At 50.7% G+C, this 25,941-nt stretch overlaps 1 protein-coding gene across 1 annotated transcript in view; it reads left to right on the top strand.

The window, feature by feature from the left end:
- The window catches only part of DAGLA (diacylglycerol lipase alpha), a 61,893-nt gene that overhangs the window by 27,084 nt on the left and 8,868 nt on the right, over nt 1-25,941 (top strand). The window contains 14 exon segments of the mRNA XM_064656951.1: nt 3,283-3,370; nt 6,896-7,030; nt 8,596-8,673; nt 10,499-10,623; nt 11,731-11,887; nt 12,454-12,537; nt 12,644-12,721; nt 16,698-16,778; nt 18,127-18,269; nt 19,452-19,520; nt 20,951-21,023; nt 23,997-24,193; nt 25,049-25,178; nt 25,599-25,780. Of these exon segments, the coding sequence (XP_064513021.1) occupies nt 3,283-3,370; nt 6,896-7,030; nt 8,596-8,673; nt 10,499-10,623; nt 11,731-11,887; nt 12,454-12,537; nt 12,644-12,721; nt 16,698-16,778; nt 18,127-18,269; nt 19,452-19,520; nt 20,951-21,023; nt 23,997-24,193; nt 25,049-25,178; nt 25,599-25,780 (1,620 nt within the window).

Genomic DNA, 25,941 nt, shown 5'->3' with positions numbered 1-25,941 from the left:
TGTCCGGGGGATCCTGGCATTCCAGGGGATCCTGGCAGTCCGGGGGATCCTGGCACTCCGGGGGATCCTGGCACTCTGGGGGATCCTGGCACTGCAGGGGAATCCTGGCATTCCAGGGGATCCCAGCACTCCGGGGCATCCTGGCAGTCCGGGGGATCCCGGCACTCCAGGAGATCCCAGCACTCCAGGGGATCCCGGCACTCCAGGGGATCCCGGCACTCCAGGGGATCCCGGCATTCTGGGGGATCCCGGCATTCCGGGGGATCCCGGCACTCGGGGGGATCCCGGCACTCGGGGGGATCCTGGCACTCTGGGGATCCTGGCACTCTGGGGGATCCTGGCACTCTGGGGGATCCTGGCACTCCAGGGGAATCCTGGCACTCCAGGGGATCCTGGCACTCGGGGCGCTCGGGTTGGATGGGACCGTGCCCATCAACCCCGGGCTGGTTCCGCTCCCCCCCGGGGACAGAGCAGATCCCAGCGGATCTCCCTTGGGAACTGCGGGATCACGGGGTTTTCCGGGGGACAGAAAACAAGGATATAGAGGTGAGGGAACAGGCTTGGATTTGATGGATGTGGGAACGATTCTTACGTGGTTTGCAGTCCCCTCTTTATTCCTGGGGTGGTTTTAAGGTGATTCCTTCGACAAATCATCTGAATTTGGGAATTTAAGTGTGAGAGGAAACGACGCGAAATGGGTGCAAGGAGAGGTCATGGAATCATCGTGGAATGCTGGAGTGGTTTGGGTTGGAAGGGACCTTATGGAACATCTCGTTCCACCCCCTGCCATGGGCTGGGACATCTTCCACTAGTCCAGGGCACTCCAAACCCCATCTGGAACACTTCCAGGCATGGGGCAGCCACAGCTTCCCTGGGAAATCCATTCCAGGGCCTCTCCACCCTCCCAGAGAAGCATTCCTTCCAGTATCCCATCTATCCCAGCCCTCTGGCAGTGGGAAGCCATTCCCCTTTGTCCAGTCACCTCAGCTCCTTTTCCAGACTCCTTTCCCCAGCCCTCTTTAGTCCCTTTAGGCCCTGGAAGAGGCTCCAAGGTCTCCCTTGAGCCTTCCCTTCTCCAGGCTGAGCAAACCCTTGTTTGCCCATCCTGGAGCAGCATTTTCCTTGGATTGATTAGGGCAGTGCTGAAATTTTCCTTAATTTGTGGCGGCATCTCCTTCTAAATCCCCTTTTCTTCCTTCATTTTCTCCAAAATCCAACCCTTTGCCCTGAGGTTTCTTGGCCAGGAAACAATTCCTGTTGTGTTGGCACTGGGATCTTTTAATTAAGGATTGATTCCATCCTGGAGCTTCCCAGATGGGAAGAGAAAAGGGGTTTTTTTTTCACCCAGACAAGCGTTTTCCGAAGGATTTTTTTTCCAGTAGGAGACAACACAACCAGGCTTTGTTTCCTCTGACATCTGTGCCTGTCCTTCAGGAATGTGCCTTTGGAGTCCCTGGGATCCAAAGGGGTAAAAAATGAGGCTTTTCAAAAATCCACTGCAAATTCCACGTTTTTCCTTGGCTTTGTGTGTTTTGAACCCGGGGCTTTTCCAGGGGCTTGAGATGGGAAGTTTCCTTTGGGAAGGAAAACTTTGGGAAGGAAAACTTTGGGAAGGAAAACTTTGGGAAGGAAAACTTTGGGAAGGAAAACTCTGGGAAGGAAAACTTTGGGAAGGAAAACTGGGCTTTTCCTTCCTTTGGGAAGGAAAACTGGGCTTTTCTAAGGATCAGGCCTCAAGTTTTGTTGGAAGGAGAGGCTGGGTTTTGTGGTGGAACGCTGGACATTCCTCCTGACCTTTCCAGTGTGTGGAATATTTGGAATTAGTGCCCTGTCAGCCCAGTGTGGTGATTCCTGCTTGGGATCAGGGCATTCCCAGGATGAGCAGCTGTGAGGATTTTGTGGAAAACAGGGAAGAAGCCTTCCCTGGGAGGGCGTGAGGCTCTGGACTGGGTTTCCAGGAGTAGATTAGGGAATTCTCTGCCTGGCTGGGTTGTGTGCCAGGGTGGTTTTCCATTCCCTTCGGGATTTGTGGGCTGAGGAAGGAAAACAACCCAGCCCAAGGCTCAGCTCCTCGTGCCCAGGCTTTTCAAGGAGCTCCTGCTGAACACGGGAAGGAAAGCGTTGGGAAAAAATCATTTGGGAATTTTGGAGGGAAAATAGCTGAGAGCACACTTGGGTGTTCCACCCCTGCAGGAGGTTGTGGAATTCCTTTGGGATCTTGGAGAGCAGAGCCCTGCTGGCTCTTAGCCCACTCCTATTCCTATTGTTCCTTTGGAATCTTCCAGAAGGTTCTGGATGTTCAGGCAGGAGGTGCTGGATTGCCTGTGGGATCTGCTCCTTCTCTTCCAGGCAAACATTCCTTTCCCAGCACCTTTTCCTTCCAGGCACAACCCACTTCCTGGCCTTGGGTTTATCCCAGTGGGATCCCCTGATGGAAAATGGAGCGGGGTTTTATTTTGGATTGCTCTGACCTGGATTAAATCTGTGTTTCCATAAAAAAAGGCCCTGCTTTAGAGGAGCCTTGGATTTCAGGGAGCATGGAGTCAGTGGCCTTAAGCTGCAGGAGGGTGGGTTTCCATGGGATATGGGGAAGAAACTCTCCCCTGGGAGGGTGGGGAGGCCCTGGAATGGCTTTCCCAGAGGAGCTGTGGCTGCCCCATCCCTGGAAGTGTCCGAGGCCGGGTTGGAGGGGGCTTGGAGCAACCTGGATAGGGGAAGGTGGAACATGATGATCCTTAAAATCCCTTCCAAGCCAGACCAGCTGGATTGCCCTTCCTGGAGCGTGTGCAGGGAAGGGAGTGGAGCTGGGGAAGGGGCTGGAGCACCGGGAGCAGCTCAGGGGGGACCTTCCCATTCCATACAACTCCCTGACAGGAGGGGGGAGCCGGGGGGGATCGGGAACAAGGGACAGGAGGAGAGGAAACGGCCTCAAGCTGCACCAGGGGATGTTTAGGTTGGATATTATGGAAAATTCCTTCCTGGAAAGGGTTGGAACAGGCTGCCCAGGTCAGAAGTGGAGTCCTCATCCCTGGAGGGATTTAAAATCCATGTGGATGTGGCACCTGGGGACATGGATTAGTGCCGGACTCCGTGATCCTAAAGGTCTTTTCCAACCTTGATTCCATGATCCCGTGGTTCCTGACCTCCCTGTCCTACAAAAGGAGCTGAGTTCACCTGCAGGATAAGCGGAAGGACAGGGATCAGCACCTGTTTTTCCAGTGTTTGGAAACCCCTCCCGTGGCCACGTTGTGCTCACATTCCCGCTGTTCCCGTTATTCCCAGACACCGGCTGGAGGAGGGCCAGGCCAGCAGCTGGACAAGGAGGCTCAAAGTGTTCCTTTGCTGCACGAGGACAAAGGACTCGCAGTCGGTGGGTACCAGAAATTCCCGGTGGGAGCCGGAAATGTGGGATATCGCTGGAGAAATCCGGGGTTTGCAAGCTTTGGGATCAAATCTGGCAGCAATTCCCAGTCAGCTCCCTTTTCCCTTCCCAGCCAGTTTGCTGAGGCAGTTTCTCCTGGTTTTTTGGATCAGTCCTGTATCCTTAAAGAGGAGGATTTGGGAATGGGAAAATACAAACCTGGAAAAATATCCAGCAAAATATTCTGGATTTATTAACAGCCAAAAACTACTTAATCCGTAGATCCACGGGGAGATTAGTGGGAATCTTCCTGTTCTGCAGTTGGGATTTTCCCTTGCAGGGAAGGGGACAGGGCTTGATATTCCTTCCCCACAAGTTACCGTTCTGTTCTTTTGGGAAGCAGCGGGAGCAGCTGTAGGGATTCAGCAGCATTCCTCAGCCCTTGGTGCTGGGAAAAACGTGGAAAACCTGCCTGATAACTTGTCCTATTGAATTGAGTCGGAATTCCCAGTGTTTGAGGCCTCCTGGAGGAGCTGGCAGAAGCAGGGAATTGCTCCCAAAGGCAGGAGAAAGCCACAAAAGCCAAGGAGCTCTGGGACTCCCGAGGGAACAGCTGAAATCCCCGAGCCCTGGATGAGTTACAGCCTGGCAGGGAGAAAGCTGGAGTTCTCAGGGACATTCCAGGAAAACCAGCAGCGGCCCCAGATGTTTGACTCCGGTTGGAAGGGCAGGGAAATGACAGGGAAAACACCCAGGGAGCGACCGCAGCGGCGTGGCCTGGCTAAAAATAGCCTGGAGCTCTGCTTCCAGGGGGATGCAGCAGGAACAGCAGCCTGTTGGGAAGGGAGGTGAATCTAGAGAGGAAGAGAAATGCGTCTGGAACTGAAATTCCAAAGGGAAAGGTGGGAAAATCAAGGAGGGTCAGGTGAAGGCCGCCGTTATTCCTCATGGAGGGCAGCTGGGATGAATTGGATTAACAGGGTTTGTCAGGAATTATCCAGAAGCTGCAGGAATTGGCCCAGGCCTTGTGCAGGAATGCAGCCCCCTGCCAGGATCCCTTTCCCTGGCTGGAATGCTGCTGTGTTCCCAGGGAATGTCCCAGCCCCATCCTGCTGGGAAGTCCTGCCAGCTCCCAGCTCTTCTGCTCGGGAAATCCAGCAGGAAAAGCAAACCCTGGGAGAGCCCTGACAGGCACCCAAAGGTCCTGGTTCCTGAACAGCTCCCACTTGGCTCAGGATTGCAAAGTATTCCAAGTATTCCAAGCTCTTAACAAACCTTTCATTCTGCAGGGACCATGTCTCCTCTGCTTTTGGTCTCTGCAGGGAATGTTTCTCCCTGGTTTGTTTTTTACTTCAGGGTGAAAGCAGATTCCAGACTCTTCACATTCCTCATGCTGTTGAATTCCCACTTTATATCCAGCTGGAGCCATTTCCAGCCTCTTTTCCCTGCAGGAACGAGCTCTGACTTTGTGTGTCCTGGAATGGCAGCCTGTGGAATGAATGGATCAGAAATGAATCCATTGCTGTCTCTCCCAGTTTTCATGGGGAAAAAAACCCTTGTTGTAGCTGAGGATCCTTGTCCTTTGGGCTGGAAAAGAGTTCTGTGGAGTGGACATGGAATTGGGGAAAGGATGAATGGGAAGCCCCAGAGCCTTCAGGGTTTGTAGCAGAACGTTCCAGGTGTTCCCCTGCAACAATTTGGGAAAAAGGATCCCAGGTCTGGTTTAAATTTGGGAAAAGGATCCCAGGTCTGGGTTAAATTTGGGAAAAAGGGTCCCAGGTCTGGGTTAAAGGTGGACAAAAGGATCCCAGGTGTCCAAACAGGAATAGTATCAGGTGTTCTGACAAAAAGCTTTTCCTTTGGAGCAGAAAATCCACGTTGAAGTTCCAGGACAGCCCTTTTTGGTTGGAGCATCCGGGGGTGTTGCTGCCACTTTGGATTAATGGATGTTTTCCCTAATTTGTTTGGAGGCTGTTGGTGTTTCTGGTGAGCTTAGAGGGGCTGGGCTGGGATCTGGGAGGTGAGGATTTCAAGGATCCTGCGGTTGGAATGTTGGAGAGGTTAATGCCGGGCTTTCCAAAGGCACCTCTGGCACAGTTGGCAGCTGGATCCCCATCCCTTAATGGGCACTTCTCTCACCTGTGTAGGGAAGTGAGGAGTGACTGGAAGTCATCCTGCACTCCAGGAGTGTGGCAGGGATAAAGGGATGTAGGTCATTCCTGCGGGAGCAAGGCTGTCATTCCTGCTGGGAAAAGAAGGGATTTACTGCCTTGATGGCCAGAGAAGAGAGAGGAGGAATCCTGGCCTGGAAAGTGCTCAGGATTTCCACAGAAAGGATACCACGAAAACCTGGGATAAAAGTTCAGGATAAGGCTCTGATAATCCTTGGAAGGAAAGGTTTGGGATGGCAGGAGCCAAAATACCCTTGGTTTACTCCAACCCCACATTCCAACCTCTGGATCACCCTTTTCCTTGGGCTGCAGTAATGACACATCAGCTCTGACTCACATTCCAGCCCATCTCCCGCTTCCCAAAATGTTTTCCTTCAGGCTTTTGTGGTTTCTTTTTTCCCTGTAGCACAGAGAAAAAGGTGGAAAAAGAACATTTCTCCTCAGCATTTTTGTCCCTCTGCTCCAGAGCCTTTGTGTGACCCTCTCAGGTCCCTTCCAGCTCTGTCCCTCCTTTTTTGGGATTGATCACCTTCTCCCCTGGGAATTCTGCATTTAGTGACTCAGGTCTTTTTCCAGGTTTTTCCCTTTCAGGCCTTTTTGCTTGGGTGCCATCCAAAATAAAGCTGGAAAAGCCTGGCAATAGGGGCCAGAGGATCCCAGGGCTGGGTTAAATGTGGGGAAAAAGGGATCCCAGATCTGTGTTCAGTCTGGGAAAAGGATCCCAGGTCTGGCTTAAACATGGGCAAAAGGAATTCTGGGTCTGGATTAAATATGGGCAAGTTAAATTTGGGAACAGGATCCCAGGGCTGGGTTAAATTTGGGAACAGGATCCCAGGGCTGGGTTAAATTTGGGAACAGGATCCCAGGGCTGGGTTAAATTTGGGAACAGGATCCCAGGGCTGGGTTAAATTTGGGAACAGGGTCCCAGGGCTGGGTTAAATTTGGGAACAGGATCCCAGGACAAATTTAGAAGTTAAGAGACTGTGAATAGGACAAAATGAGTCCTCTTTTCCCCCTGGAATAGCCTTTACTGTGTTTTTGAGGATAAGGATGACTCCAAGGTGACTCTGGATTGGGATTTGCTTGGTTTTCATCCTTTCCCCCCTGTTTTATTTAATATACAGATCCCAAAACATTCCCTTTCCCTCCCTTTGTGCCTGGCTGGGATGTTGGGGTGTTCTCCTTCCCCCAGGCCAAACCCCGCCTCCCAGTGGGAACGCGGGAAGCAAACAGGAGGCAATAATTCCCCGATCAGTCCGGGTCTGGCATTCCCGAAGGAATGCCGTGGATCTCCAGGAGCGTGTCCCGTTCGGAGGCCGTTCCCAGACCGCCGTGACCCCTCCTCTCCGCCGGGCTTTTCCAGGACGCCTATTCCGAGATCGCCTACCTTTTCGCGGAGTTCTTCCGGGACCTGGACATCGTCCCCTCCGACATCATCGCGGGGCTGGTGCTGCTGCGGCAGCGGCAGCGCGCCAAGCGGAGCGCCGTCCTGGACGAGGTGGGCGCGGGAGCACCGGGAACGGGGCCTGCCCCGGGAGCACCACGGGCTTCTCCCGCCTCCCCCCCGGGCTCTTCCCGCTTGCTGAGCTGGGAATTGAAAGTAATAACGGATTTAAGCGGCTTCTCCCAAGGTTTTTTTCTCCCAGTGGTTTTTCCCAGCTGGTGCTGAGCCAAGTTGGGAATTTGTCATCCACGAGTATAGGTTGAGCTCTTGATCCCAAAAAAGCCTTGAAGGGGGTTGTAGGGAAGATTATTCCCACCATATTATCAATTGGGAGGATTATTCCCACCATATTATCAATTGGGAGGATTATTCCCACCATATTATCAATTGGGAGGATTATTCCCACTGAATTATCAACTGGGAGGATTATTCCCACCATATTATCAACTGGGAAGATTATTCCCACCATGTTGTCAATTGGGAAGATTATTCCCACTGTGTTATCAATTGGGAATAATCTTCCCACTGTGTTATCAATTGGGAAGATTATTCCCACTATATTATCAACTGGGAGGATTATTCCCACCATATTATCAACTGGGAGGATTATTCCCACCATATTATCAATTGGGAGGATTATTCCCACTAAATTATCATTTGGGAGGATTATTCCCACCATATTATCAATTGGGAGGATTATTCCCACCATATTATCAACTGGGAAGATTATTCCCACCATGTTGTCAATTGGGAAGATTATTCCCACTATGTTATCAATTAGGAAGATTATTCCCACCATATTATCAATTGGGAGGATTATTCCCACTGAATTATCGATTGGGAGGATTATTCCCACTGAATTATCAACTGGGAGGATTATTCCCACTGAATTATCAACTGGGAGGATTATTCCCACTGAATTATCAATTGGGAGGATTATTCCCACTGAATTATCAACTGGGAGGATTATTCCCACTGAATTATCAACTGGGAGGATTATTCCCACTGAATTATCAACTGGGAGGATTATTCCCACTGAATTATCAACTGGGAGGATTATTCCCACTGAATTATCAATTGGGAGGATTATTCCCACTGAATTATCAACTGGGAGGATTATTCCCACTGAATTATCAATTGGGAGGATTATTCCCACCATATTATCAACTGGGAAGATTATTCCCACTGTGTTATCAATTGGGAAGATTATTCCCACCATATTATCAGTTGGGAAGATTATTCCCACCATGTTATCAATTGGGAGGATTATTCCCACCATGTTATCAATTGGGAAGATTATTCCCACCATATTATCAACTGGGAGGATTATTCCCACCATATTATCAACTGGGAGGATTATTCCCTGTGATGTGGAGGAGACTCCAGCAAGCTTCAGGAAGAAAAATTCCTAAATTTCCAAGCCACTGTTCACATTTTCAAATTGTCAACCCAGGAGAAAATTGACTTATTTGTTTGGGTTTTTTTGTTTGTTTGTTTGTTTTTTCCCCCCTTGACTTGAAATTCGGGAGTAAAACCATTGGGAAGCATTTGAGGAGCCTGGCTGGGATAACTGGGGGTAGATTTTGGTAAGACTTTTCCTGTGTGTTTGGGGTTTCCAGGCAAACAACGACATCCTGGCTTTCCTGTCGGGAATGCCGGTGACCAGGAACACCAAGTACCTGGATCTGAAGAACGCGGTAAGTCCCTGGGATGGGGGATCCTGGAAGCTCTCCCGTGGAACCTGCTTTCTCTTCCTCACTGCCTTCTCTTGGTCCTTTCTGCCCCTCTCAGAAATAATCTGAGAAATTCCAGCTCTCGGATTTCTCTCTTCATTTTTCCCACCTCACCTTTCCTGCTGATTTTTCCCATTTTCCCCCCTGATTTTTTTCTCCCCCTGATTCCCTCCCTCCCTGATTTTCCCCCTCCGATTTTTTTCTCCCGATTTCCCCCTGATTTTTTTCCCCCTGATTTTTTTCCCCCTGATTTTTTTCCCCCTGATTTTTTTCCCCCTGATTTTTTTTCCCCCTGATTTTTTTTCCCCCTGATTTTTTTTCCCCCTGATTTTTTTTCCCCCTGATTTTTTTCCCCCTGATTTTTTTCCCCCTGATTTTTTTCCCCCTGATTTTTTTCCCCCTGATTTTTTTCCCCCTGATTTTTTTCCCCCTGATTTTTTTCCCCCTGATTTTTTTCCCCCTGATTTTTTTCCCCCTGATTTTTTTCCCCCTGATTTTTTTCCCCCTGATTTTTTTCCCCCTGATTTTTTTCCCCCTGATTTTTTTCCCCCTGATTTTTTTCCCCTTTTTTCCCCCTGATTTTTTATTCCCCTGATTTTTTCCCCTGTTTTTTTTCCCCTGATTTTTTCCCCTGATTTTTTCCCCCTGATTTTTTCCCCCTGATTTTTTTTCCCCCTGTTTTTTTTCCCCTGTTTTTTTTCCCCTGTTTTTTTCCCCTGTTTTTTTCCCCCTGTTTTTTTTCCCCTGTTTTTTTTCCCCTGTTTTTTTCCCCCTGATTTTTTTCCCCCTGATTTTTTTCCCCCTTTTTTCCCCTGATTTTTTATTCCCCCGATTTTTTTCTCCCAATTTTCCCCTGATTTTTTTTCCCCTGATTTTTTTTCCCCTGATTTTTTTTCCCCTGATTTTTTTTCCCCTGATTTTTTTTCCCCTGATTTTTTTTCCCCTGATTTTTTTTCCCCTGATTTTTTTTCCCTTGATTTTTTTCCCCTGATTATTTTTTCCTCCTGATTATTTTTTCCTCCTGATGTTTTTTCTCCCCCGACTTCCCCCCCGATTTTTTTCCCTCCTGATTTCCCCCCCCGATTTTTTTTCCCTCCAATTTTCCCCCCCAATTTTTTTTCCCCTGATTTTTTTCCCCTGATTTTTTTTCCCCTGATTTTTTTTCCCCTGATTTTTTTTCCCCCGATTTTTTTTCCCCCGATTTTTTTTCCCCCGATTTTTTTTCCCCCGATTTTTTTTCCCCCGATTTTTTTTCCCCCGATTTTTTTTCCCCCGATTTTTTTTCCCCCGATTTTTTTTCCCCCGATTTTTTTTCCCCCGATTTTTTTTCCCCCGATTTTTTTTCCCCCGATTTTTTTTCCCCCCTGACTTTTTTCCCCCTGATTTTCCCCCCCTGATTTTTTCCCCTGGTTCCCCTCTCACCCCTGCACTGTTTAACTCCCGCTCCAGCTGTCCAGGATAAGTGACCTTTCCCAGGACACAGCTGAGACACTCGGCCCTAAACCATCTTTCTGTCCCTCTCTGGGCATCCCACGGCCTGCTGGCAGCAGGATATTCCAGGAGCTCATTCCCAAACCTGCAGGGAGCTGCTTCCCTGGCAGCAGGGTGGGATACAAAGGAAAACCCCTCAGGAAAACTTGAGCCCGCTGGGCTGGGGCGGATCTCGCCCAAATTCCCCACCTGGCTGCCCCGGGGAGGAGGGGGGTGTCAGCGAGGGGTCTGGCTGTGGGAGCAGGGAGTGAGGAGGAGCATTCCCGGAGCATTCCCGGGGCGTGTCCGTGTGTTGCAGCAAGAGATGCAGCGCTACCGGGAGGTGTGTTACTACATGCTCTTCGCGCTGGCCGCCTACGGCTGGCCCATTTACCTCATGAGGAAGCCCACCTGTGGACTCTGTCGCCTGGCCAGATCCTGCTCGTGAGTGCCCCCTGCACCCTCAGCCCCACATCCCTCCTCCTCAGCCCCCCGGGATTTCCCCCCGGACTTAGAAATCCCCATTCCCCGTATTTGTGTCATCACTTGCTCCTCATCCCTTCCCTGCCCCTTCCCTGCCCCTTCCCTGCCCCTTCCCTGCCCCTTCCCTGCCCCTTCCCTGCCCCTTCCCTGCCCCTTCCCTGCCCCTTCCCTGCCCCTGCTTTCTCCTCCCGTCTCTCCGTGCCTCCCATTCCAAAGGCTTCCCAGATCCCTTCCATCTTGTAAATAAACCCCCTCGTCCTCTGCTCCGTCCCCTCCGGTGCCAGCTGGAACAGCCAGTGGGGAGATCCCACCTGGCACCAAAACCCAGTCCCAAAGAACTTCTTGGAGCTCAAAAAAACCTGATTTCTCACCCATCAGGGCGTTGAAATTTGGATCCTGATTAAAACACTTCCGGGGTTTGGGCTGTGCTCTCTCCCACTAGTTGGATTTTTCCAGCTCGGGATTCAAGTGTTTGCCACAATTCCGTCCCCAGATTCAATTTGGGGATGAGCTTTTGGCAACTTCTGGGCTCTTGGGAGGAATTTAATTCCTTGGGAATACTTTTATTTGCGAGAAGGAAAGAGGGAAGATCAATCTGTGCTCTTCATTCTGTTCTGGGCTGATTCCAGACCTGCTCTTCTGCCGTAAATAAACCCGGAGCTCAGGAAATGCTCCAGCGTGCCTGTGTGGCATCCCTCAGGAGCTATCCCTTGGATTCCTCGGCAACTGCTTGTGCTGGAGCTCTCTCTGGTGCTCGGCAGGAAAACTACACCTGATCCCGATGTCCTTTTGTTGGCTGAAAGGGGGAATTTAGTGGTTTCACCGAGTCTGGAGGAAGCCGGCGTGGCTCGGGGGGGAACTGCACCCCGAACCCAGCCTTTCCCCTCAGAGCTGTGCTCTCCCAGCGGGTGCTGCTGCCCTGGATCCAGCCTTTCCCCCTCAGAGCTGTGCTCTCCCAGCAGGTGCTGCTGCTCTGGATCCAGCCTTTCCCCTCAGAGCTGTGCTCTCCCAGCAGGTGCTGCTGCTCTGGATCCAGCCTTTCCCCTCAGAGCTGTGCTCTCCCAGCAGGTGCTGCTGCCTGTGTCCCTCCCGGCCCCGCTACGCCCCGGGCGTCACCATCGAGGAGGACAATTGCTGCGGCTGCAACGCCATCGCCATCCGCCGCCACTTCCTCGACGAGAACATGACCTCCGTGGACATCGTCTACACCTCCTGCCACGACGCTGTAAGGGCCGGCTGAGACCCCTTCCCGTTCCAGCCGGGCCCCCTTCCCGTGGGATTTACCCCCGTTCCGCCGGGGCGGCACCAGGAGGGAAAATCCGGCCTCGTTCCGCACCCGCAGCGGGGCTCCGTCAGGAAATTCCTTCACCTGGGGGCAGAAACAACCCCCTTTGGGCAGGAACACCCCCCTTGGGCAGAAACAACCCCCTTTGGGCAGGAACAACCCCCTTTGGGCAGAAACACCCCCCTTTGGGTAGAAACACCCCCCTTTGGGCAGAGACAACCTCCTTTGGGCAGAAACAACCCCCTTTGGGCAGAAACAACCCCCTTTGGGCAGGAACAACCCCCTTTGGGCAGGAACAACCCCCTTTGGGCAGGAACAACCTCCTTTGGGGCAGAAACAACCCCCTTTGGGCAGAAACAACCCCTTGGGGGCAGAAACACCCCCCTTTGGGCAGGAACACCCCCCTTTGGGCAGGAACAACCCCCTTTGGGCAGGAACAACCTCCTTTGGGCAGAAACACCCCCCTTTTCCCCGTGGATAATCCAGCCTCTCCCGGTCTTTCCCAGGTCTACGAGACCCCTTTCTACGTGGCCGTGGACCACGACAAGAAGAAGGTGGTGATCAGCATCCGAGGGACGCTGTCCCCAAAAGTAAGTGGGGGGGCCGGGGGCTGCCCCGGGGGCACGTCCCGGAGAGCTCCGGAGGCATTCCCGGCCCGGAGTCGACTCACCTGGAGCAAGGATGCCTTTCTTCCAGGATGCCCTGACGGATCTGACCGGGGACGCCGAGCGCCTGCCGGTCGAGGGGCACCACGGGACGTGGCTGGGGCACAAGGTGAGGGCAGGGGAAGGAGGGGAACCAAAACCAACCCAAACCTCATTTTTCTCTGATTTTCCCCTTGATTTTTCTCTGATTTTTCCCTTGATTTTTCTCTTATTTTCCCCTTCATTTTTCTCTGATTTTTCCCTTGATTTTTCTCTCATTTTCCCCCTTGATTTTTCTCTCCTTTTCCCCTTGATTTTTCTCTCCTTTTCCCCTTGATTTTTCTCTCATTTTCCCCTTGATTTTTCTCTCATTTTCCCCTTGATTTTTCTCTCATTTTCCCCTTGATTTTTCTCTCATTTTCCTCTTGATTTTTCTCTCATTTTTCCCTTGATTTTTCCCTTGATTTCTCTCTCCTTTTCCCCTTGATTTCCCCTTGATTTTTCTCTGATTTCCCCCTTGATTTTTCTCTCATTTCCCCTTGATTTTTCTCTCATTTTCCCCTTGATTTTTCTCTCATTTTCCCCTTGATTTTTCTCTCATTTTCCCCTTGATTTTTCTCTGAGTTTCCCCTTGATTTTTCTCTGAGTTTCCCCTTGATTTTTCTCTCATTTCCCCCTTGATTTTTCTCTCATTTTTCCCTTGATTTTTCTCTCATTTTCCCCTTGATTTTTCTCTCCTTTTCCCCTTGATTTTTCTCTCATTTCCCCCTTGATTTTTCTCTCATTTCCCCCTTGATTTTTCTCTCTTTTTCCCCTTGATTTTTTCTCTCCTTTTCCCCTTGATTTTTCTCTGATTTTTCCCTTGATTTTTCTCTGATTTTTCCCTTGATTTTTCTCTCATTTTTCCCTTGATTTTTCTCTCATTTTCCTCTTGATTTTTCTCTCATTTTTCCCTTGATTTTTCTCTCATTTTTCCCTTGATTTTTCCCTTGATTTCTCTCTCCTTTTCCCCTTGATTTCCCCTTGATTTTTCTCTGATTTTCCCCTTGATTTTTCCCTTGATTTTTCTCTCCTTTTCCCCTTGATTTTTCTCTCTTTCCCCCTTGATTTTTCTCTCTTTCCCCCTTGATTTTTCTCTCTTTCCCCCTTGATTTTTCTCTCTTTCCCCCTTGATTTTTCTCTCTTTCCCCTTGATTTTTCTCTCCTTTCCCCCTTGATTTTTCTCTCCTTTCCCCCTTGATTTTTCTCTCCTTTCCCCCTTGATTTTCTCTCCTTTCCCCCTTAATTTTTCTCTCATTTCCCCCTTGATTTTTCTCTCATTTCCCCCTTGATTTTTCTCTCATTTTCCCCTTGATTTTTCCCTTGATTTCTCTCTCCTTTTTCCCTTGATTTTCCCTTGATTTTTCTCTCCTTTTTCCCTCGATTTTTCCCTCCTTTTCCTCCCCCCTCCCTTTCCCCCCCTCACTCTTCCTCCGGGTTTTCTCTCATCTTCCTCACAGTTTTTCTCTGAGAACCAAAACCAAACGGAAGCCCCTCAATTTTTCTCATTATTTGCTTTTTTAATTACCAGCCCCCCAAATGGGCGTAATTACTTTAAAAGGGACGTTCCAGAACTGCAGCAAAAGGGCTTTGAGGTGTTGAATAATCCCTGGGAACAGTTCAAATCCCTGGGAACAGTTAAAATCCCCGGGAACAGTTAAAATCACTGGGTGTGTAATTAAAAAACTCCGTCCAATTAGCGACATCCAAACTGGCAAAGACATCCTGGAGACCTGGAATGAAACTCCTGGAGCCATCCAAATGACTTGGCCTTCCAAGGACCTTCTCAGAGTTTGCAGTGGAGCTCTGGGAATGTGTTTGGAGACGGGAATGTCCTCCAAGGATCCTGGCAGGCCTGGCATCCGTGCAGTTTGAGGGATGCTCCCTGTCTGTGAGCAGCTCTGGGATAACTGGATCCATTTGTTCCAGAGCTGCCCTTTGCCCCTGTCTGGCAAAACAATGGCAAGTCTTTAAGCTGCTCAGGAATGTGGGAGCTGGCCAGCATGCAGTGCCAGGCTGGGAAAGGGGAATTGAGGGCTGGAAGGAAGGGAGCAGCTGCTGGGGGTGCTGCTGGAGGAGAGGAGTTGTTGCCCGAGGTGGGATATGGAGCCTGGAATTCCTTGGGAGCCCCTCCTCCCTCCAGGGTGTGTCCTGAATGCCAAACCTCTTCCCTGGGCTTTGATGCTCTGCTTTAGGAACTGCAATCCTGGAATGGTTTGGTGGGAAGGGACCTTAAAGATCCCATTCCAGCCCCTAGACCGGGTAATTCCCTGTAAAATAGACCCCTCTGAGGCTTTTCCCCCAAATCTCATCTATCCCAGAGCAGTTCCTTGCCTTTGGATGGCGAAGCAGTGCAGGACATTCCCATCCCCTTTCCCTAAATCTCGGATCCATTTGGTTATTTACGTGTGAGGTTCCAAAATTAAGCCCAAGTAGTTTAATTCCCTTGAAATTGAACCTGTTGCCTGGAGGATCTATGGATGCACATCCCTGGAATTGCCCAAGGACAGGTTGGACAAGGCTTGGAGCATCCCAGTCTAGTGCAAGGTGTCCCTGCCCATGGAACTGGATGAGTTTAAGGTCCATTCCAACCCAAAGCATCCTGGGATTCCATGAAATTTAGGGAACAGCCTCCATTTTGATGGAACTTTACAGTCTCATTCCATGATATTAAAATCACTGCCTCCATTAAAATCTAATTCCCAAAAATATGTCCTGAGGCTGACTAACACCAGGCACCACCAGGGATTTGGGTCATGCTTCCTAAAAATAGAATCCCAAATTCACCTTGGGAATTCAGATTAGTAGCCTATTCTCTTCTCCTGAGGATTGGGAATGGGGACTCTTCTGGAAGATTTGGAGCTGCTGGGAACTGGGAGACAGGCCCCAACCACCTTTTTGGTGGTCCCAGTGTCCCACATTCCCATTTCCCTGCTCATGGAGTCACCTCAGTGCTGCTCCTCCTCTCCAGCCCCCAGCTGGGATTGGATGGGATTCGTGGCACTGAGGACTTGGAAAATTCCATGTTTTTTGAGCAGACAAATCCTGTGACATCCCTGAGATGGAGAGTGAATCCTCAGTACCGTTCCCGTTGTATTTACACTGTTATTTAAGGGAAAACAGCCCAGGAGATGATTTTCCCTGATTTTTTTTTCCCCAGTCCAGGCAGTGTGAATTATTTGAGATCTGTAATTCCCAAATTAAGATTGATCATTTCTGTTTACCCTGTTTGGGGTTTGTTTTTTTTTTTTTTTTGGAATTCAGGCTTGCTTCCCACTGAATTAAACTGTAGGAATAGCATCACCTGGAATTCCAAACCAAATTCCAGTTGCTTGTTTGATACCTGTGTTTGGAATTGGATCAGCTCCGTTTGGAATTCAATACACGGAGGGACAAAAGTCCTCAGCAGAGAGGAGGAATGGGGAGCCCCAGCCTGTGGTTTTTCCCATCTTCCAGCACTTTTGACCTTGTAAGGAATAAAATCCTTTAATAATTTATGATTAATGTCCTTTAGCAGCCAAATTCCCTTAATGCTGGTGACTGGAAAAGGCAGGAAGGAACTCTTCCTGTACAGGGAGCACTCCCACTTTTCCTCTTGGTGTTTGTGTTGTTTTCTCTGTAAACTCAGGATAATTCCCACTTGTATTCCCAGATTTAAATGGAAAAATCATTCACAGATTTAACTGGCAGAGGAAAAATTTGGCAATTAAAACGTGAATATTCAGAACATCCAAGTTTATTTCCGTGTTCTTCCACGAATCCCGGGATCTGAAGTACCCAACACACAACCCTGTTTAGGTTGGTTTTTGGGATGTTTTTCCCTCTAAATACACCCTGATCCCAGGAATAAGCCCTTGGAATAAGCCCTTGGAATGTAAGAACTCATTACTCCTGAACACCACGATCCAGAATTTCTCTTCTGGAATGTGGAGAGGACTCAGTTTTTCCTCCATCCCGACCGTGCCAAGGGACCCTCCGGAGCTTCCCCGGCTTTTGGCTGCTGGATGTTGGGATGGGGGCTGCCACACACCCCTTTGGATCCCACTGTGTCTCCCCACTTCCCGCAGGGAATGGTGCTCTCTGCCGAGTACATCAAGAAGAAGCTGGAGCAGGAAATGGTGCTTTCCCAAGCCTTCGGACGTGACCTGGTGAGTTCCAGTTTTCCTTCCAGGCAGAGGATGAGAATTCCCTCTAAACCCATGTCCTGAATGCCTCGTGTTCATTTCTCAGCTCTCCCTTTAATTCCCGTCCCTCTGGATTGCCAGCTCCCTCGTGGAATCCTGGAATTTGGCGTTGTAAGAGGACCCTAAAACTCCTCTGGTCCCACCCCTCCTGCCATGGGAAGAGAACATTCCATAAGATCAGGTTGCCCCTCGAGGCTTTTTTATTTTGGAACCCCCAGCACCGCAGAGCTCCTGATTATTCCCTCTTCCCTGAGGCAGGAGGTCCCACGTGGGAGTGCGGGGCAGGGAACATGAAAACCGAGCCAAGGGGAACTAAAATCCCAGCTCTGTGGAGGTTCTCTCCGGAATGCTGTCTCTGGGAGCGCGTTCCTGGCGGCAGGGAGCTGTCAGAGATCCCAAGGGAGGCGTTGGGAAGCAGCTTACCTTGGTTTATGGGGTGGGAATAGCTGTGGAAGTGCTGCCTCGGGATGTTTGGTGGGTGGAGGGAGAGACACTCCCGCATCCGGCTTCGTCCCACTCTGCCTGGAAAGGGAGTATTGGGTTTGTTCCCATATAATCAGGAGGAATTTTTCCTGGCTTTAGGTGCATAAATGCCATCCCAGCTCCCACCAAAGCTTCCTGTATCTCAGGATATTGTTTCTGACAGTTGCCAGCAACAGATATTCCAGGGAAAACTATCCAGGGAGGTGGAGAAACGCTTTCTCCATGGATTTGGATATTATCAGGAAGCTGTGAGGTTTGAGGAAGGGCCAAAGGCTCCTGTCAGATCCCAAAGAATTCAAACAGCTGGTGTGCATTTCCCGTTTCTTGCCATCTTTTTTCTTCCAGGGAAGAGCCAGTAGGTCACACACTGATGGAGATGTAGAATTCCAGAAGTGAGTGAATTCCAGCCTCCAGGGCCTGGAGTGCCAGGACAAGGGGGAATGGCTTCCCACTGACAGAGGGTGGGGTCAAATGGGAAAGAAATCCTTCCCTATGGGAATGGTGAGGCCCTGGAAGGGATTTCTCAGGGAAGCTGTGGCTGCCCCATCCCTGGAAGTGTCCAAGGCCAGGTGGGACAGGTCTTGGAGCAGCCTGGGCTAGTGGAAGGTGTTGGGATTGGAACTAGATGAGCTTTAAGGTCCCTTCCCACTCAAACCATTCCAGGATTCCATGATGATTCCATGATTCAGAGCAAGGAGCTGTTCAGCTGGAATCTGGAGCTTTCATGTATAAAACCCACTCCAAAACCTGGGGAAAGGGAGGGATTTGGGGGATGAATCCCCGTTGACTTTCGGCGTGACGGCCGTTTCTTGTTGGCTTTGGTTTCCAGGGAAGAGGGACCAAGCACTACGGGCTGATTGTGGTTGGCCATTCCCTGGGAGCCGGAACCGCTGCCATCCTGTCCTTCCTGCTGCGCCCCCAGTACCCCTCCCTCAAGTGCTTCGCCTACTCCCCCCCAGGTGGGCTGCTCAGGTAGGTCTTGGGATGCAGGTGGGACTGGAGCTGGAACACGGCCCGGTTGGGATCCCCTAAGGAGCAGTAGGAGGGACAGGCAGCCTGGATTTGCCGGGTGTTCCCTCTGGGGTGGAGTTGGGAATTCAGGGTAGGAGGCCAGGTGGCCGCTCTCCCAGACATTCCCGAGTTGTCTGTGGCTCTCATTTTAATGGAAAATGCAAGTTGGATGCAATTTCCATACTCTTTGCCCAGTCCTGATCCAGTTGTTTGGATTCCTTTTCCAAAGAAACTTCACCTTGCTTTGGGATGTGATTTCTCCCATTCCAAAGCGATGCCTGAAAAAGGGCACAGGGATTGTGCTTTTTGGGGGCTGGCTTCCCTCCCAAGGGGGGGAATCCAGGGAGAGACTAATGGGGAATTCCTTCCTTTGTAAATGGGAATAGACCTTCTGGTCACATTATTCCCAAACAGAACCATCCCGTGGGATTGCTGGCAAGTGAGGGAAGGTCTTTCTAGTTGTCGTGGGGATCCTTGAAATCGGCTCTGGATTCTCCAAAGCTCCCTGTGGCGGTTCCTGCATCATATCCCAGGAGCAGCCAAGGGTTTTAAACCGTCCTGCTGGTGGATCTGGATGTTGGCATTCCTCGTTGTTGGCATTCCTGGTTTTCTGCAGCCACAGAGCCACAGAGGAGGATGTTCCATGGGAGTTTTGTGGCTTTTTGTTCAGAAATCCCACTTCCGGATCCCTTGGGAGCTCCTGACTCGTGTTGTGCCCAGGATCACCTCCGGGAAGCTCCACAGAGTGGGAATCTTAATTCCTTCCCTCTCAGTCCTCAGGTTGCTCCAGAAGTTTGCCATTTGAGCTCTCTGCAATATTCCAGTATTTCATTCCACAGTGTCTCTGTCAGGTAGCCTCAGGAGCACGGGATATCTTCTTCCTTGGCTGCCCTGCCGTTCCCAGACTCTTGGAAAATGGCTGTGGGGCATTGAGTTAAAGCACTTCCTTTCCCAGGTATATCCAGAGCCACGTGCAGGGGAGTGTTTGAGCCGTGGGATGTGGATGTGAGGCTTTTCCTTCCCAAGGTGCAAATCCCACAAGCCTGGAAGTAGCTTGGACTGGGGTTTCGTGCCCCTGGTTCTCTGCCACCGGCCTGGGAATGAAACACTGTTTGCTTCTTCCTGCTCCTGTTTCTCTTCCAGTGAGGATGCCATGGAGTATTCCAAGGAGTTTGTGACTGCAGTGGTGCTTGGGAAAGATCTGGTGCCCAGGCAAGTGGAGGAGTGTCCCAAATCCTTCATGAGTGTTCGCTGTCCTGTCCCCAAATCATCCATTTCCTGTCAGAAACACGTGGATCATCTGTCTCCAGATTCCTCATTTGCCTGTCCTTGTCTCATTCCTCATTTATCTGCCTGGTTCCTCGTGTTGTTCCTTATTTATCCTCCTGCTTCCCTGTGTTTTCCCTGGGCACCTCTGTTGGTGCTTCACACACCTCTTTATAGGCAAATCCTTCCTGTGTGCCAGAAAAGTGGGAATATCCTGCCTCTGGAATCACTCACTGTGGTCCCTGGAGCGTCAGTGTCGTCCTCCCGGTTTCTCGTGTTCTCTTGGATGTGCTGTCACCTCCTGTTTGTCCCAAAATCCCTGTTCCATCTCATATCTCCGCCCCAGCTCATTCCTTGGCATCTCTCACCTTCCTCCTCCCCTGGAATATGTTCTGCTGAGCAGGGATTTGGGCCGGGACAGACAACCTGGTGTTTCCCTGGATGATGTGACCTGCTCCATCCCGGAATTTCCTCGGTGGTGTCACTCAGCTCCGAGACACCTCCCCGAGTCACCTGTTCCGTGTCACCCTTCCCTGGCACCTGGGATCCCGCTGCCAGCCCCTGTTCCCTGAGCTCCCTCCCCTCCGTGTTCCCTGCTCTGCTCCCGATTCCTGTCCCCATGGTTCCCAGGGCCCCTCTCCCCCATTCCTGCTCCGGGCTGATGCCACAGCCCACCTTGGAAACCTGCACTGCTTTTCCCCTGCTCCCAATTCCAGCCCGAGTCCACTCCGGGGTTTTCCATTCCCTGTTCCAGCCCCAGTCCTGTCTGCATTTCCCCCCATTCCAGATCCCAGGCCCGATCCAGTCTGGGGTTTTTCCATTCCAGATTCCTACCCCAGTCTGAGTTGCCCCCCATTCTGGAGCCCAATCCAGTCTGGGTTTTCCCCCATTCCAGATCCTGGTCTGAATCCAGTCTGGATTTCCCCTCATTCCCAGTTCTGACTGTGATCTGGTCCAGATTTTCCCCCATTCCAGATTCCAGCCCCAGTCTTTCCCCCCTTCTGGATTCTGGGCCTGATCCAGTCTGGGTTTTCCCCATTCCAGATTCTGGGCATTATCCAGTCCAGCTTTTCCCCCATTCCAAGTTTCACCCTGATTCGGTCCGGGTTTTCCCCCCTTCCCAATTCCAGCACTAATCCAGTCCGGGTTTTCCCCCATTCCACATCCCAGCCCTGATCCAGCCTGGGTTTTCCCTCATCCCCGATTCCAGCCCCGATCCCGTATCCTTGTGGCATCCCTTTGAATGTGATTCCTTGTTCTCCTGTGCCCACGTGTCCTGCCCATCCCATTCCCTGCCCGGCTGCTCCAAACACGTCTCCCTCTTTTCCATCACCCCACCTGCCTGTTTTCCTCACTCCCACTTTCCTCTCTCCCAGGATCGGGCTCTCCCAGCTGGAGGGGTTCCGCCGGCAGCTCCTGGATGTTCTCCAAAGAAGCACCAAACCCAAGGTGAGAGGGCAGAGGGACAAACCCCTGGAAGTGCCCCTGGGCGAGGACAGGGAATTGCAGTGGCGGGAAGGGCGCGTTTCCTCCAGGTGTCCTCGGGATCACTCCTTAGGGAGCTCCAGGAATGACGGGAAGAGAAGCCAGGAGAGCTCCGTGGGCTGCTTCCCACTCAGGTGTTCCAAGTTCTCCGGCACAGATCCCAAATAACCGAGCGGGGAATTAGGGAATTTTCTGTCCAAGCCTGTTTTGGTGTCTGTGTTCCCAGTGTGGGTTTTTTCAGCCAGGGAAAAAGCTGGGAACAGACTGGAATTGTCTGTTTATGGGCATGGCTGGGTGATGCTGGGACAAGGAGTCTGGTCGTGTTTTGGACGTGGGAAATGTGGGAATTGTCCCTTCCCAGTCTCCACCATTACACCGAGATAGGAAAAAACCGTAAGAAGATTTTTGAAGATTTTTTTTGAAGATGAAGATTTTTAGGGATAAAACATCCCAGGAATTACCTGAGCTTGTATTTATTTCTGTTGTTAAATTCTAATTTTTGTGGTCTGGCTGCAGGTTCTTGGAGAATTCTTCATGATTTTTGAGGGGTTTTTGTGGATTTTAGGGTTTTTTTCCTGTTTTTTTAGGGCTGTTTTCCAGTGGGTTTTTGCTTTTTTTTTTTTTTTGGTGTTTTCTTAAGGTTTTTTTGGGGGTGAGTTCTTAAGTTTTTTAGTGGTTTTTTTTCTGGTGCTTTTTAGGACTTTGTTTTGGTGTTTTTTTAAGGTCTTTGGTGGGTTTTAAGGTGGGTTTTTAAGAGTTTTTTGACGATTTCCTAGGAGTCTTTTGTGCTTTCTGTTGTGTTTTTTAGGGGGTTTGGTGGGGTTTTGTGGTTTTTTTAGGGCTTTTTTTGGATGGTTTGTGGGGGGTTGTGGTTTTTAAGTTTTTGGGGGGTTTTTTAGGGTTTTTTTTGGTGAGTTTCTAAGTTTTTTAGTGGGATTTGGTGGGGTTTGGGTAGTTTTTTTAGGGAGGTTTTGTGGGTTTTTAGAGGGGGTTGGTGCTTTTTTTAGGGGTTTTTGTGAGTTTTTTGTTTGTTGGGGAGTTGGTGGGTTTTTAGGGGTTTTTTTTGGTAGTTTTTAAGGGGGTTTTGGTGAATTTGGGGGGTTTTTAGTGCCTAAAGTCCTAAACAACTTTTTTACCTGCATTGTTTAATCTCATCCTTGTTTTTGTCCATTAAAAATTGCTTCCTTTATCCTGGAGAATACCAGTTTATCAGTTGAGGGACATCAATCCTATAGATCCTTGACTATCTAAGGAAAAACAAGGAGAGATGGGATGTTGGCTTAAAATTGGGGAAGGAAAACCAACTTTGCAGAAACACAGGGATCGTTTCTGTCTCCAGCTTCCTCATTTCCCTGGCCTTGTGTTATTCCTCATTTATCCTCCTGCTTCCCTGTGTTATTCCTCATTTATCCTCCTGCTTCCCTGTGTTATTCCATATTTGTCCTCCTTCTTCCCTGTGTTATTCCTCATTTATCCTCCTGCTTCCCCGTGTTATTCCATATTTATCCTCCTGCTTCCCCGTGTTATTCCTCATTTATCCTCCTGCTTCCCTGTGTTATTCCTCATTTATCCTCCTGCTTCCCCTGTTATTCCTCATTTATCCTCCTGCTTCCCTGTGTTATTCCATATTTATCCTCCTGCTTCCCCGTGTTATTCCTCATTTATCCTCCTGCTTCCCTGTGTTATTCCATATTTATCCTCCTGCTTCCCTGTGTTATTCCATATTTATCCTCCTGCTTCCCTGTGTTATTCCTCATTTATCCTCCTGCTTCCCTGTGTTATTCCTCATTTATCCTCCTGCTTCCCTGTGTTATTCCATATTTATCCTCCTGCTTCCCCGTGTTGTTCCTCATTTATCCTCCTGCTTCCCCGTGTTATTCCATATTTATCCTCCTGCTTCCCTGTGTTATTCCATATTTATCCTCCTGCTTCCCCGTGTTATTCCATATTTATCCTCCTGTTTCCCTGTGTTATTCCATATTTATCCTCCTGCTTCCCCGTGTTATTCCTCATTTATCCTCCTGCTTCCCCATGCTATTCCATATTTATCCTCCTGCTTCCCTGTGTTATTCCTCATTTATCCTCCTGCTTCCCTGTGTTATTCCATATTTGTCCTCCTGCTTCCCTGTGTTATTCCTCATTTATCCTCCTGCTTCCCCGTGTTATTCCTCATTTATCCTCCTGCTTCCCCGTGTTATTCCATATTTATCCTCCTGCTTCCCCGTGTTATTCCTCATTTATCCTCCTGCTTCCCTGTGTTATTCCTCATTTATCCTCCTGCTTCCCCTGTTATTCCTCATTTATCCTCCTGCTTCCCTGTGTTATTCCTCATTTATCCTCCTGCTTCCCTGTGTTATTCCTCATTTATCCTCCTGCTTCCCCGTGTTATTCCATATTTATCCTCCTGCTTCCCCGTGTTATTCCATATTTATCCTCCTGCTTCCCCTGTTATTCCAGATTTATCCTCCTGCTTCCCCGTGTTATTCCATATTTATCCTCCTGCTTCCCTGTGTTATTCCTCATTTATCCTCCTGCTTCCCTGTGTTATTCCTCATTTATCCTCCTGCTTCCCCGTGTTATTCCATATTTATCCTCCTGCTTCCCCGTGTTATTCCATATTTATCCTCCTGCTTCCCCGTGTTATTCCATATTTATCCTCCTGCTTCCCCTGTTATTCCTCATTTATCCTCCTGCTTCCCCATGTTTTCCCTGGCCGTCTCTGTTGGTGTTCCCCACACCTTTTTATGGGCGATTTCCACCTACGTGACAGAGAACAGGGACTATCCCCCCTCTGGAATTGCTCTCCCTGGCACAGGGCTGTCCCTACTCCGGAATCAGAGCCCCCAACCCAGGATTTGTGCCCTTTGTCCCGCTCCAACCTCCCGAATCCCGCGAGCTGACCGTGCCTTTCCCGTGCTCTTTTCCCTCCTCGCTCAGTGGCGGATCATCGTGGGGGCCACCAAGTGCATTCCCAAGTCGGAGCTGCCTGAGGAGCCGGAGGAGAGCTCGGTGCCGAGCCAGCGGCTGTGGGCCCACCCCAGCGACCTGACCATCGCGCTGTCGGCCAGCACGCCCCTCTACCCGCCCGGCCGCATCATCCACGTCGTGCACAACCACCCCGCCGAGCAGTGCTGGTGAGTCCCACATTCCCTGCTCAGTCCCACATTCCCTGGCAATTCCCTGGCAATCCCAGCACGCCCCTCTACCCGCCCGGCCGCATCATCCACGTCGTGCACAACCACCCCGCCGAGCAGTGCTGGTGAGTCCCGCCGTTCCCGCCGGGAGAACACCCGAACATGAGAGTTAAGGGGTTTGGTTTTTTTCCCTTCCATCTAGAACGGTTCAGGTTGGAATGTGGGAGCATGAAGGTCCGTGGGCGGGGCCGCCCGCCGCTGCTCCAGGGTGCTCCGAGCCGGCCTCGGACACTTGCCGGGATGGGGCAGCCACAGCTTCCCAGGGAAATCCATTCCAGGGCCTCGGCGCCCTCACGGGGAAGAGTTTCTTCCCAGTATCCTGTGTAAACCAGCACATGCAGTCCTGGAATGGTTTGGGATGGAAGGGACTTAAGGATCATGCCATCCACGGCAGGGACACCTTCCGCTGCTCCAGGTTGCTCCAAGCTGGCCTGGAGCACCTCCAGGGATGGGGCAGCCGCAGCTTCCCTGGGAAATCCAGTCCAGGGCCTCACTTCCCGCAAAATGAAGGATTTCTTCCCAGTGTCCCACCTAAACCCACCTTCTGGCAGTGGGAAGCCATTCCCCCTTGTCCTGTCCCTCCGGGCCCTTCTCCAGATTCCCTCTCCAGCTCTCTGGGAGCCCCTCCAGGCACTGGGATGTCATTCCCTGTTGGATAATGCAGATTCTGGAGCAGCACGTGCTTCAACATCTCCTCCCTCTGGTTTTCCTGCCGTTGCTTTTTCTCCCTCTCCGACCAAAACATTTCCCTGCTCTTTCATCCCGCTTTCCCCTTTGTTTGGATCCCTTTTCCAGCTGCTGCGAGCAGGAGGATCCCACTTATTTCGCCATCTGGGGGGACAACAAGGCCTTCAACGAGGTGATCATCTCCCCGGCCATGCTCCACGAACACCTTCCCTACGTGGTCATGGAAGGGCTCAACAAGGTAAGGGGACTGGGATCCCGAACATCCCCGCGGGATGGTCACTCCTTGCCCCGGAATGCCGGAGCTTTAAATGCACGAGGCCGTTTGTTTTGGGGAAGAGGAGGAAAAGTGCTGATGCTCCAGGTCAGTCGGGCACGGGATGCTGGAGCTGGATGTGGTGAGGTCTGGGAATGGAATTCCCGGGGTTCCCAGTCCCGTTTCCAAACGTCACGTCGGAATGACGGGAGGTTGGGGGGTGGTTGGTTCATTCCAGGAGGTGCCCACTGGATGAGTCCCGGTGACATCCGGGGATATGTCAGGATTGATCCATCTGAACCTTCGTCTCCAGACCTTTCCTCGTGCTTCCAGGCGGCTTTGGGAAGAAAGAGGCAAATCCAGCTCCCAGTAAATCCCTGCTGTTCCTCTCCTTGCCTTGGACAGGTCTTGGAAAACTACAACAAGGGGAAAACCGCTTTGCTTTCCGCAGCCAAGGTGATGGTGAGTCCGACGGAAGTGGATCTCACTCCGGAGCTGATATTCCAGAGCCAGCCCTTGCCCAGCGGCCCTTCCATTCAGGTGGGAACCGGAGCCATCCCGGCGGACAGGAGGAACAGCAGCACCAAGTAAGGATGGATTTGGGCAGGAATGTTGGCTCTGGGTGTGGATCCTCTCCCTCTTGGAGCGCTGTGATCCGTGTTCGTGGACGGATCCAAGGGATGCCTCTGTGGGACTTGTGTCAGGGGGAAAAGATCCTTTGTGTCCCTCAGGAACCTGAGTGGAGCAA

This window comes from Pseudopipra pipra, chromosome 6, assembly GCF_036250125.1.
Source record: "Pseudopipra pipra isolate bDixPip1 chromosome 6, bDixPip1.hap1, whole genome shotgun sequence".
NCBI lineage: Eukaryota > Metazoa > Chordata > Aves > Passeriformes > Pipridae > Pseudopipra > Pseudopipra pipra.
This window is presented reverse-complemented; position numbering and strand designations above follow the sequence as displayed.